The 12,717-nt window shown below is 52.6% G+C and overlaps 1 protein-coding gene across 1 annotated transcript in view; it reads left to right on the plus strand.

Moving 5' to 3' along the window:
- Positions 1–12,717, plus strand: part of CDH23 (cadherin related 23) — a 72,714-nt gene that overhangs the window by 12,571 nt on the left and 47,426 nt on the right. The window contains exons 3-6 of the mRNA XM_088524936.1: positions 1,573–1,715; positions 2,023–2,070; positions 2,239–2,331; positions 12,086–12,280. Of these exons, the coding sequence (XP_088381062.1) occupies positions 1,573–1,715; positions 2,023–2,070; positions 2,239–2,331; positions 12,086–12,280 (479 nt within the window). The remainder of the gene's footprint in view (positions 1–1,572; positions 1,716–2,022; positions 2,071–2,238; positions 2,332–12,085; positions 12,281–12,717) is intronic.

The following is a 12,717-nucleotide window of genomic DNA, read 5'->3' on the forward strand; positions in this document are numbered from 1 at the left end:
TCTTCAAAAGAAAATCTTTGGGAAAACGTCACGGAAGGGCCTTTTTGTCCTTTGTGAGTGTGTGTAGGTTTGCGTCGTTTCTGCACTAGGAACATCCAGGTTTGCAGCTGAGAGCAAGGCACTGAGACAGGAGCTGGAGTTTAAGGCTCCTAAAACACAAAGCAGAAATTCCTAGCAGGAAGATAGTGAGAAGGGGAAAGAAAAAATAAAAAGCCTGAGGTCAGTCAAAGTTCAGGACTCGGAGAAAGAAGAAAATCCACGTATGCGCGCGAAGGAGAGAGAAGGAGCTGTGATTGAGAGAAAGGAAGCAAAGGGAGACAAGATAAATGGTGATTATCCGGTGGAATCAGGACACTTAACTGCCCTGTCTGATTCCCGAGGGGAAACAAATGGAGCCTATAAGTTTGCACTGCAAAGGGATAATCTGTCCCTGTTGCTTCAGCCGGGTTGCTGGATCAAAATTGCTCAGACTGGGGTTTTGTTGGAAACTTCCCAGGTGCCTTAGGTGGCATCCCAAGCTGGTGGTGGCTTGGACTGCTTTGGCTGCAGACACGTTATTCCACTGGAGCCAAACCTCCTCCATGCCTTGGTCCCCTGGTCAATCCTGGGGACTCCTTCGATCCATCCGTCTGCCACGTCTTAATTCAAGTGCGCTTTATTGATATTGTACCGTGCTAAATTTTTAATCAGAAAGTCAGGCAGTGCTAAGTCAAATGCCCTACAAAAGTCTATTACTTCTTTGCCGTTACCTTTATCTGCCAAAACTGTAATCTCATCAAAGAATGAAATCAGGTTTGTTTGACAAGGCCTATTTTCCATAAAATCATGTTGACTGGCATTAATTATATTCCTATCATTTAATTCTTTATTAATGGAATCTTGTATCAGCTTTTCCATTATTTTTCTCGTGATTGATGTCAGGCTAACCGGTGTATAATTGCCCGGGTCATTCTGCTTGCCTTTCCAGTATTGCCACAATATTAGTGCCTTTAGCCTGGTGTGACTTCCCTGGTACTCCAAGACAGATGAAATATTAGTATTTCAGCTGACCCCCGTCTTTTGCAGATGGGTCTCCTGGGGTTGGGGGAGAGGAGACGCCTTGCTGCCTGCCATGACCTGCTGTAACTCGTGCCCACGTACTTGCATTGAAGGGCCGAGGATGCCCGAAGCCACCTCTGCTCTTGGACCTCTCCTCTGCCCATCCTGCTCTCCGAGTCTCTTCCCTACTTGAGCATGGCAGATGCGATGCCTCTTCCCTGCTGTCCTTAGCTTATGTGTAGCACAGGAACCTCTTGCAACGCAATGGGGTTGAGCATGGGAGTGGCACCTCTGGTGAGGTTCAGCGGTGGGGTGGCACCTCTGATGGGTCTGAGCATTGAAGTGGCACCTCTGGACCTGAGCCCCGAGGTGGCACCTCTGGTGGGGTTGATCACTGGAGCGGCATCGCTGGTGGATCTCAGCGGTGTGGTGGTACCTCTACTCAGGATGCAGAGCTGAAGCGGGTGCTGGCGGATGAGCTGGCACATGCACCTCGATCCGTGGGCTGACGTTTCCCTTCTCTCCTCCTTGCAGGCTCGTCGGTGACGCAGCTTCTGGCCCGGGACCTGGACAACGACCCGCTGGTGTTCGGCGTGGTCGGGGAGGAGGCCAGCAGGTTCTTTGCGGTGGAGAGCGTCACCGGCGTGGTCTGGCTGCGGCAGCCCTTGGACAGAGAGGTCCTGGCCCTTCCCGTGGGCAGCATCCTCTGCCGTGGGTGGAAAGAAAGCAGAATAACCCGAGCGGGGGGAGTAGTAGAGCAAATAATAAACCTAAATGAGTCGCCAAGGAGCAGGGTGCCAGGAAACTTCCCAGCTGCCCCTTTAAACCCCTATTCCCCCGGGATACGATGGTGCGAGTCTTAAGTCACTTATCCAAACGCCTGCATTTCCCAGTAGTCATCGTGGCTGTCGCCTTCAGCTGAGGAGGGTGGTGCATGGATTTGGGTGCCCCTTTGCTCATGTGTCTCCTCCTCTTCTCTTGCAGACCAAGTCGGAGTTCACCGTTGAGTTTTCTGTCAGCGACAGCCAAGGGGTAAGCGGGACCTCTTGCTGGGGATCCCAGGAGAACAACACGTGGGTGCTGGGGGGCAGATGTGGGGCCACCCCACAGTAGCTCTCTCCGAGCCAATGTCGGGCCGCGAGCTCAGGACTCCAGAGCAGAGCTGGCGCTCGCTGTCCTCACTTCTCCTTGTGGCCGCAGGTGATCAAGGGGACAGTCAACATCCAGGTGGGAGACGTGAACGACAACGCCCCGCGGTTTCACAACCAGCCCTACAGCGTGCGCATCCCCGAGGTAGGCGTCCGCTCCTGGGAACCTTAGCGGATCGGGAGCGAGCCAGGAGCGCGTGTTTGCATAGACCGGCGCGGAATTGGCAGCTAATGAGGGTTTTTCTCTTTTTAATTTTGAGATAAATGGGTGTATCGATTTGCAGCCGCGCTGGCTAATGGAGCAGCAACAGAAAGGCTATTTGGAGCTCGCCGCTAACATGGGGCACGCATGGAAAGTCGGAGAGGAGCGGGCATAAATAAACGGGACGCGGCGTGAGCTGACCTTTAGAAACAACGCTGCTCCGAAGTGTCCGTGCCGGCCTTTTACTCGCTCCGCTTGGCTCATGGGTGCGAGTTATTTGGGCCAGGGCCACGGGTCGCGGATGCTCTGCAAGCGTGAGGATGGCGGAGAGGGCAGCTTGGCCAAGGAAAGGCGGTAAAGGCATTTAAGGGGGATGAGGAGCAGTTATGAACCTGTTGGCACGTGCTTGTCTCCTGCTTAATATGTTGGTGTAGCTGGAGCGATGCTTTTACGGCTGATTTTCTTTTTAATGGTGCGACGCGGTGTTGGAGGGGGACAGGGAAAGGAGGGGACCGTGTCTGCTTCTCCATCGCGCTGCCCGGATCCGCACCACGATAGCTGTCGAGTGAGGTCTGGGAGGAGCAGAGAAATCATCCCCCCTCTGAAGCCCTAGCTGTAATTAAAATTACTGTTTTGCCTTAATGGTGATAATGTGGGTAATTACACCCGTTTCGCCGCCATCCTGCCCAGGAGTCTTCGGGGGCTCGTATAACTCTGCGACGCTGGCTGCGGGGCCGCCGCCGTGCATACGAAGCAGCCGCGCGCCGCTGCAGCCGCATTGGCGATGTTCTCGCACGCGCCCCGACACCTCTCCTTTCTATCTCTTTTTTTTTTCCCCCTTTAAATAAAGAGCCTTTAAATTGAAGGCGATGATAACAGAAGCGATAGGAAAGATGTTGCCCGCTACATGGCGGAGCGGCCCGTAATCACCACGGGCTCTTTCCCTCTCCCATTTTCTCCTCCTGCCATGGTCCCTGCACGCAGTTTTCCTTCTTGCCTAGCCCTGGCACTCCGGATCCGGCAGGCGCATCCGCGGGGAAGGAGCTGAATAATGCAAAGCCACTAAACCGGGTTTGCTCCGGCGCGCGCCCCTGGATATCGCTGGGATGCCGTGTGCGCTGGCACGCCGACTCCGGCTGGCTCCGGAGCGGGTTTGTAAATATTCATACCAACATCCACTTTCCCCCCGCACGCAAAACGTAAACAGGCCGTTAAGCACCGGGATGCTCACGGGCGCCTCGGGCACTCGTCCCGGTCCCCGGGATGCTCCTCGAGGCAGAGCCGGCGTTTGGAAGCGTGCCGGGCACCAGCTGCCGCTCGCCGCTCCCCGCGGGCGAAGCGTGCGCCCGGCTCCGTCAAAAAAAGAGGGGGGAAAAAAAAACACCTGCCCGAGGAGCGAAATGAGAGACGCAGCAGAAGCTACTGGGGCGGAAAACCCCAAATGGCGCGGAAATAATGCGGAAAGTGGCCTGGAGATAACAGTCATTTCCCCCGGCAGCGCAAGGATGCCGCAGTCCCCACCGCGCCGTGCCGGGGTGGAGGACGGGGCCTGGGGCAAAGCACCAACACCACATCCGCTCAGGGTCTGTACTTCTTACCCGCATAACAACACAGCTGGCTATTGGGAGCATCAGCTGCTCTGGGGCTGTTTTTTTTCCAGCGGTGCAGCCGCAATCGAGGCGCGCTAGGGCGCACGGAAACTTCCTCCCGCCGGCCACGCGCTTTGATGATATAAACTGATATGGCCTGTTTTATTTTTAAAGTATTTATGTGCCAGCCGAACCGTTTGTATCGGTTTCAAGCCCATTTGCATTACAAACGGGAGGAACTTGATCCAGGAAAAACGTTGCGCTCTGTATCAGGTAGACTGAAAATCGGGTTTTCTTGGACTGCTTGGGTGTGAATAAGTGGCCGCGTTTTGCAGCTTGCTTCGGCCCACGCTTTGGTTTGCAATACGCAATGCGAGAGGGTTTGCTGGCTGGATTTTCACCCATCGGATAGGTCCAAGCACGGTGGCCTGGAGCTGGCTGGAGGCGCTCGGTTTTCCCAGGCCAGGCTGCTGTTGGCCGCCCGTTCTGCACGTGTGCTCTTGAGGCCGGCTGCGGCAGGAGCAGCGCGCTCTCCTCGGGGTCTCAAGAGCCTCGCCGGAGCGCTGCGGAATGGCAATGCGAAGGGTAATTGAGCTGAAAGCCGTCTCGCCCGGGCTCGCGCGCGGGAGGGGGTCTGCAGGAGACCCCCCACTCCTGGACCACGCGGTCCCCGCGCGCCCCTCGCCGCGCGTTATTGATCGCCGGAGAGGTGTGCTGGAGCGTGCCTCATTAATATTTGTTTGGGTCTTTTCCCTGCATGCTGATGAGCGCGGAGAGATGCTGCTTATCTCTCTCCTGCAGGTTTCCTTTCCAGAGGATTCCTCGGGCTCGGTGGCAGGACTGGTCTTTGCAGGAGCCGGGCTGCTCGGGATGAGCCGCCGCGAAATCTGGGAGCTCCATGGGCTAGGAAGGAGAACCTGGCGGTAACGCGAAATGGAGAAGAGGGAAAAACGCTGTGCCCAGGTTATGCAGGAGGCAGCTGGGGAGCAGCGAGCTGGGTTGGAGCCTGCGCTGCGGTGGAGCCCGTGGAGCATGAAAGCTGCGTGTGTCTGCAGGTTGCAAATGAAGACCTGTCAAAAACCTTTTTAAGCAGCGATGGAAGTTTGAGTTTGCATGATGGACTGAACTCGAGGGCTTTGCCTCCTGGGGAGCACTGGCGCTTCCCCGTCTCCCTTTCTGCATGTCTGGAAGAGGGTCGGCCGGAGCTGCTCTTCTCCATCCCTTCTGTCTTCTGCCGTGTCCTGGCTCTGGTTCCCTCATGGTGTGCGGTGCTACCAAGAACGTGAGAGTGGCAAGAGGAAAAACACGAGAAGGACAACGTGTGGTTTTTAGGAGCTTTTAAAATAAATTAACTTTATTTTTCCGTTATGTCCCAAGTCTCTCATAAATGCGAGGATAAGCAGGGTCTTGGTTTGGTGATTTGGTTAAAGTGCTGAAAGGGTTTAAATTGAGACATGCCCCCATACATCTCCCTGGCAGCCGAGGGTGAATAGAGCCACTGCTTCCAGAGCTTCCCCCAAAAAACTGGCTTTGTCTGAAAATGAATGCTGGCCTCTCAAAGTTCAAGCATTTATCCTGAGCCAGAAATACGCACAGATTTGCTCTCTAATTTAATAAAGTCATCCAAATAATATGATTTCTCCCATAACCATCGCTTATGTTTCACAGCGAAAGGATAATGAGAAAGTCATTAGAAGTAATAAACAAAACAAAACCCACGCTGCAAATCCTTCCCCGAGCCTGACGGATGGCACGGAGGAGGAGAGGAGCGTGATGCTCGCCAGGCCCCCTGCTCTGTGAGCAAACGCGTTTGCGGGGCTCTCTTTCCCTCCCCAGATGTGCACGTCTGGAAGGGGCCAGGGATGCAGCAGTCTGGGTACCCGGCTCCAGAGACGCTTCTCATTCAGTGCGGAGTTGTTTGGAAATAGTCAGTCATCAGGCACTTATGGATCTTTCGAGCCCCTTTTCTGGCCCCAATAATCCCCCCTCGGGGGAGGTATCGATTCGCCGCTGCCGGCCGCCTCTTGGCATTCCTGGCGGGTCCCCTTTTCGCCTGCCCAAATCGCTGCGCTGTCATTTTCGCCCGGCAATTACCCGCTCTGATTTCTTTCTGCGCCGCGGATCTAAACTCCATATTGACAAACCGCAGTGGGGAGGGGTGGCGGGGAAAAAAAAAGAGAGGAAAAGAGAAAAAAAAACATCGAGAGAGAGGGATGAGGTTTGGGAAGAAGTTTGGTAGAAGGGAAACTTTGGGCTGAGCATCCCTTGGGGCAGAGCCGCGGCTCTGGCTCATTCCCCCATGGAGGCTTGACATGGGCAGCGCTTTTTAATCAAAGTTACATTAGGTCAGGCTTATGTTCTGTTCGCCCGGCTGTTTTTAGGCGGGGGCTAGAAGTTAAAGCTACCCGCCGAGCCTGGTTCTGCTGGAACCTGGCAAGCGCCGAAACCCATCAGTGCACCCAGACAGGGCGGCAAGGAGCCCGAGCGAAAAATAACAGCGCTAGCTGAGCTGCAAAAGCAGCCCAAAAAACAAACCTTTTATTTATTATTTAAGAAAAAAACAACAAAAAACAAGCCAGACCTGTAATAATAGAGGGTCTGGCCTGGAGGGGCTGCAGTAAGAGCAGGTCCATCAGCGCTAATCAGCGGCAGGCAGAGCTTTTGCAATCAGTGCCGTGCAGGGAGCGGGAGCGCTCGGCCGCCTGCCGTGACGTGGGATTTTTCCAGCCATGGCAAATGAGCCTGGCTGGTCCTCGGCCTCGAGGCTGCAGTTCGATGCTCCAGAATGGAGAGATGCTCAGGGAAACAGTCCCGAGCAGCTATTAAGCTTTGCGGGACCTCATTATTATTACTACTTTATTATTGTTATTATTATTATTAAGCAATGCTATAGGTTTGAGCTGCATGGCTTCCTTCGATGTAGCCAGGACTGGGAGCTTCCCAGGTATCTGAAAGAAGATGTAATGAAATGGGAGAGGATCGGAGGCGGCTGTCTGCTATTCCCAGGAAAGGACCAAATTCCAGGTTCCCCTTCGCTTCTCCGCTTCCATTTCCCACTTTTCTTGCTCTTTAGCTTAGAATCTCTTCCCGCAACCCTCTTTCCAAGGCGGTGTTTTGCAGGCCTTTTGCTGGCATCCTATCTCAGTGGGAGGTGCCCTAACTAGGCTCCAAGGTTGAATTGCCGCCGTTCTGATATTCTGAGATGCTGGAGGTCAAGATCCCGCGAGGAGGAAGCTGGGCAAGAAGTACGATCACCACCTTGGATTTCAAGAGAGCCAACTTTGACCTCTTCAGGGGCCTTCCTGGAGGAACCCCTAGAAGGAAAGGGGGTCCAGGAGAGCTGGCCAATATTCAAGCACAGCCTCCTCCAAGTTCAGGATTGGTGCATCCCTATGAGAAAGAAGTCAAGCAAGGAGAACAGGAGACCAGCACGGATGGGCAAGGAGCTCTTGGGAAAACTTACAGAAGAAGAAAGCATACATAATGTGGAAAAAGGGACAGAACCCCTAGGAGGAATATAGGAACATTGTCAGACCTGGTGGGATACACCTGCAGGTCCTGGGGGAATTGGCAGATGTTATTGCTCAGCCACTCGCTATCATCTCCAAGAGGTCATGGAGACCAGGAGAGGTGCTGGAGGAAGAGAAGAAAGCCAAAGTCACACCAGTCTGCAAAAAAAGCAAGAGGAGGACCCAGGAGACTACAGGCCAGTCAGCCTCACCTCCATCCCTGGAAAGGTGATGGAGTAGCTCATCCTAGAGACCATCACTAGGCATGTGAAGAAGAAGGTGTATGGGAGTAGTCAGCACAGATTCATCAAGGGGAAGCAGGGGGTGTTGTCTACCTTGACTTCAGCAAGGCTTTGGACACTGTCTCTGGTGAAGCCACACATGGAACATTGTGGGCAGTTTTGGGCTCCCCAGTACAAGACAGACAGGGAACGTCTAGAGAGGGTCCAGCGTAGAGCGACAAGGATGGTTAAGGGACTAGAGCATCTATTGTATGAGGAAAGACTGAGCGAGCTGGGCCTGTTTAGCCTGGAGAAGAGAAGATTGAAAGAGGATCATATCAACATGCATAAATATCTGAGGGGAGGTTCTAAGAGGATGGGGCCAAACTCTTCTTGGTGGCAGACAGTGATAGGACAAAGGGAAATGGGTACAAATTGAAACACAGGAGGTTTCATCTCCATATGAGGAAGCACTTTAGTGTGAGGATGACAAAGCTCTGGAACAGGCTGCCCAGAGAGGTTGTGGAGTCTCCTTCTCTGCAGATCTTCCAAACCTGCCTGAATGCCTCCCTGTGCCCCATGTTCTAGGTGACCCTGGTTGGACTAGATGATCTCTAGAGGTCCCTTCCCACATCAACCATTGGTTGATTCTGTTTTTCCCATCTTCCCACCGTACAAGCGAGCGCCATACCTAATGATTCGTGGCTGTTATTTGCAGGGCCCCACTGTTAACGGAATTATTTGTCATTTCTTGTAATAACGACGGCGGTAATGGGTTCATTTGTATTAATGCGGGCATCGTGGACTTCCGTCGGTATGCGGCGTTAATTAATGTACCATTAAAACAAAGTGTCACCCAATTAATACCAGGGAGAAGCAGTGCTGCCGGTGCCCCATCGTTAGGGCTTCGTTCGTGATTCGTTGCGTTAATGTTTTGCCTAATGGGACTCATTTGCTAGACTTTTCTTTGTTTGCATTTTTAATACGCAGCTTTTCCGGACTTCCAGGCCTCTTTACTGGACAGGCCATCACCTTGGATAGGGGGCCGCTCTTTCACCGTTGACCATCTGATGTCACTTCAGCAAGATCAATCTTTTAACTATATTCCTAAGGGGAAAAAGAAGGAAAAAAAGGAGCAGGCGCGGGCTGCAGGCCCGCCGCCGTCCCAGCTGTGTTGATAGAGCTCTCCAAAGCCCCTGCGTTGAATTATAGCTCTGCGGTGGCCACGCGCCAGGGTCACCCCGTAATGAGGGAGGTTGCGTGGCCGCGAGAGCAGCCAGCAGCACGTACAAACCAGAGCTCAAGGAAAGGTGGCGGGGAGGGGGAACTAAAAGAAAGGAAGAAAGGGATCGTTTATTAAAATCGGATTTTGAAATGGGAAATTGCTTGGCTGCTTCTAGCCCTAATGCAATTAATAAAAGGGTGATGAAGGGAGCGGGAGTCTGGGAACAACCATGTGTGCCCGCAGAGCTGGTGTGCGCCATCCCAGCGCAGCCGTTGGGATGGAGTTGCGGGAGCGGGAACGGAGCGGATGGCAACGGCGGCAGCGAGTGATTTAAGGGTAATACGCTGACCCGTGGCTCCCGGCGCCGCGTCGCTCGTTCCCTCGACCTTCAGACAGCTGTTGGGCCAGATTGCCTGCGGCTCGCGCGCTGTTTGCACGGGCGCAGCGCGTGTGCGCTCGCATCCTAATCGCTCCCGCCGGGTGACTTTGCCCAGAGAAGGCGCACGGAGGTCCCTCACAGGCTCAGGAGTCTGTAGAGACCCACCTCGAATCAACCCGGAGTGATTCTGGAGACCACTGCGCACCGGGACGCATTTGCTGCCTTGGGGCGTCTTGGGAGGCCATCTGCATGCCCGAGGTGCCTCTGCTCAGACTATCCCCTCGTCTTGGGCTGATGGTTTTGAGCGAAATGGCTGAGGGTGTTTTCCCGTGCTTTTTTTTTTTTTTTTTTTTTTTTTTTTTTTTAATTATTTGCTATCCTTCCTGAGAGCATCGCATGCCCTCGCCAGCCTCTGGGATGGGTCACTCCAACCAGCTCTATCCTGGCACGGCTGCAGCCCTTTGCCCACAGGGGAGTTCTATTGCTAATGCATTTTGTAGCAGGCTTCATAATAGGATATTAAAGGCCATTGCTGTGTCGGGTGAGGATGGAAAAAATATTTTAGAAAAGCCTTTTTCTCCAGTGGCACCTTCCTTCAGTATTGGCAACCCCAGACTTTTTTGTCTGAGCTGTTCACGTAGGAGTGCTCTGCACAGCGTGAGGACCTCTGCCAGCATCTCCTCCTCTCCTCCAGAGCTTCTCTGGTGGAAGAACAGCTTGGTCCTGGTCACCTAAAAGCATTCAGAGTCTTGGTCTCTCCTTTGCCATTTTCTGGTGTGGAGACATCCTTTAGGGTTTGGACTGCTTAGGGCATAGAGAGTGATTTTGGGGGTCATTTGTTTGTTATTTTGACCCTTATTTTGACTTTGGCTGCTGGTGGCTCATTGATATGGTGCGGTCTCCCCATGGCTGCTACGCTGGGCTTGTACAGTCAGGCTGCATGCACCGCGTTGAGCAGGGGATGGATATTTGGGGGACATGAGGATATTCCTGGGGACATCAGGTGAAGGCTGGGAGCTGGAGGTGGTTGGCATTGGGTCCTGCTCCCATGCCCCCTCCTTCTCCTCCTCCTCCGTGGGAGGCATCTGTCTGCATGTTTATTTTTATCTCACATCTGCTGGCATCGTAACAAAGATTTAATGATACGGCACAATTTTGTCACCCGCTCTTTTTTTCTGCGGGGAGTTGGGCTCCGTCGCTGGCTGCCAGAGAAAGTCGAAAGCTTTGCAAATTAAAAAGATAAAGTCAGACTCGGGTAGAAAACTTCCCTGCGTTTGCAACGCACCCCACCACACTCCTATGGCCCTCCAGCCTTTGAGGTCCCATCCTGCTTTCAACAGCATCTTCTTCCCTCCCAAGGGGAGCGTGGGTGTTGGTGGGACCCAAAGCCATGACCTCCATGTCCCTGCTGGAAGGACACGGCTGCCGGGCTGGGAAATGATCTCTCTTCAAAGGCTGCTTTTTGGCTTTTGTAGGAAATACAATGCCCGGGAAATTGAACTCTGCTCGTCCCTGCCAGCCCCACCAGAATCGTGGGGATTTGCATGTTAAAAGGGGTGGCTCAGGGCACTTAAAAAGAGGAGGAAATATTCATCAAGTCTAGCTTGAGCCTTATGAATGTTATTATTCCTGGGGACAAGGGGCTTTAAAAAAATACTCTCCAGCCATGCCTTGCAAGGCTTTCCTTGAGGAAGGGGGAAGAGTGGGGAAAAAAACAAATGGCAAATGGAAAATCTGGATGGCACCTGCACCCTCACACCTCAAAGGGACACAGAAGCAAGGGAGATGTCTTTTTGCCCCAATCTGAGGCACGTTTGCATGTCAGAAGGTCCCAGTATTGCCATGGCACATCCGGAGCGCGCAGAGGGGATGTGCGAGCGTGCCGCAAGCGTGTGCCGCTTGCGTGGGACAGTGCTTGCAAATAGGAGCATCCCGACTTCCCTCGTGTCCGGCCAAGTTCCTCACAAGTAAGCATATTATTAAAGCATATCATAAGGCGTATAACAAACGGATGCGCTTGTCCAGAGGAGCGGCTCGGCTCCCCGGCAAAGACTTTTTGCTCGTGCTCTTGCGCTTCTGCCTCTGCCTTCGCGAAGACAAGAATATGCATTTAAGATTTGCATAGGAACATGCAGCTGTTCCACCCAAAATGGATAATTGTTCTCCCCGCTGTGAAGTTAAACAATAAGAAGTGCCAAACTGCATTTGCCATTGCTGATTTTGTGCTCTCAGCTGCATATTTTATGCATGTAGATTAGTTACAGATTTACGACAATTTAACTGCTAATGCCCGCGTTAGTCGGGCCGGTTTACAGTTGCTGTGGAAACTGTAACTTTTGAATTTTCTGTAAAGTTCTACTTTTAATGTTGCATTTAATGCATTTTTAGGGAAACTCATATATTTAGAAATACAGAAAAGGCGAGTGAATCAGCATTGAAGATAAAAGTGCTTGCGGGTAGAAAGCAACTTTCTGCAAAGAGTAATTTTGGGGGCAAGTTGCGAGTGTCTGGGAAAATAAGGGTTTGCGTTAGAGTGCCATCTTGACCACAGCTGTATGACTATTATTTTAAGTGTGTAAAAGCTATTATAGCTCTGCAATGCTGTAATAAAGAACACAACCATATAACTTATAAACATCCTAAAAACATAGAGCAGAAGTTCTTGGCTCTCCCTGCATTGGTGGTAAAGGAAATTGCTGATGTGCTCATGATGGGGAAATAGGCTGATGTGAATGGATACAGATCTAAATGTAATTTACTTCTTTGATTTGCAGAATACACCTGTGGGCACTCCAATTTTCATCGTGAACGCCACGGACCCGGACCAGGGCGCCGGCGGCAGCGTGCTCTACTCCTTCCAGCCTCCTTCCCGCTTCTTTGCCATCGACAGCGGCCGTGGCATCGTGTCGGTGATCCGGGAGCTGGACTACGAAGTGACACAGGCCTATCAGCTCCAGGTCAACGCCACGGTGAGCCCGGCCGGCTATCGGAAGGAGCGGGAGACTCGAGCACGCTGATGATAACGGCAGCAGAAATAAGCATCCATCCTGGCTGTAAATGCAGAGGCCCGCGGGTTAAGAGGATAATGTACAAGCTGTGTTGTTGAATACCGCTTAAATTATCATTAATCTCCTGGCAATCAGTCCTCGCCGCTGTTCGGCACCGTTTCGCAGGAGTGTGCGGTAACTTCTAATAGTCTCCTTTTACCGTGGTGCTTGTTGAGGGGGTAGACAGATTTATTTCCTTCTCTGGGAGCCTTATGTCCTCTGTGCCCAGCCTAGAGAAATGCAGGTCTCCATCTCGCCAAGGGCTACAAGGAGATGCAGGTACCTGCATCTGTGGGCACCCAACCTTGGACTGCTCAGTGCCCAAGGATATGTCTCCATATGGAGGCGATTTGTGTTTT

Source organism: Tinamus guttatus, unplaced genomic scaffold, assembly GCF_059628265.1.
Source record: "Tinamus guttatus ecotype Peru unplaced genomic scaffold, ASM5962826v1 Tinamus_guttatus_pri_ptg000023l, whole genome shotgun sequence".
In the NCBI taxonomy this organism is placed as follows: Eukaryota; Metazoa; Chordata; class Aves; order Tinamiformes; family Tinamidae; genus Tinamus; species Tinamus guttatus.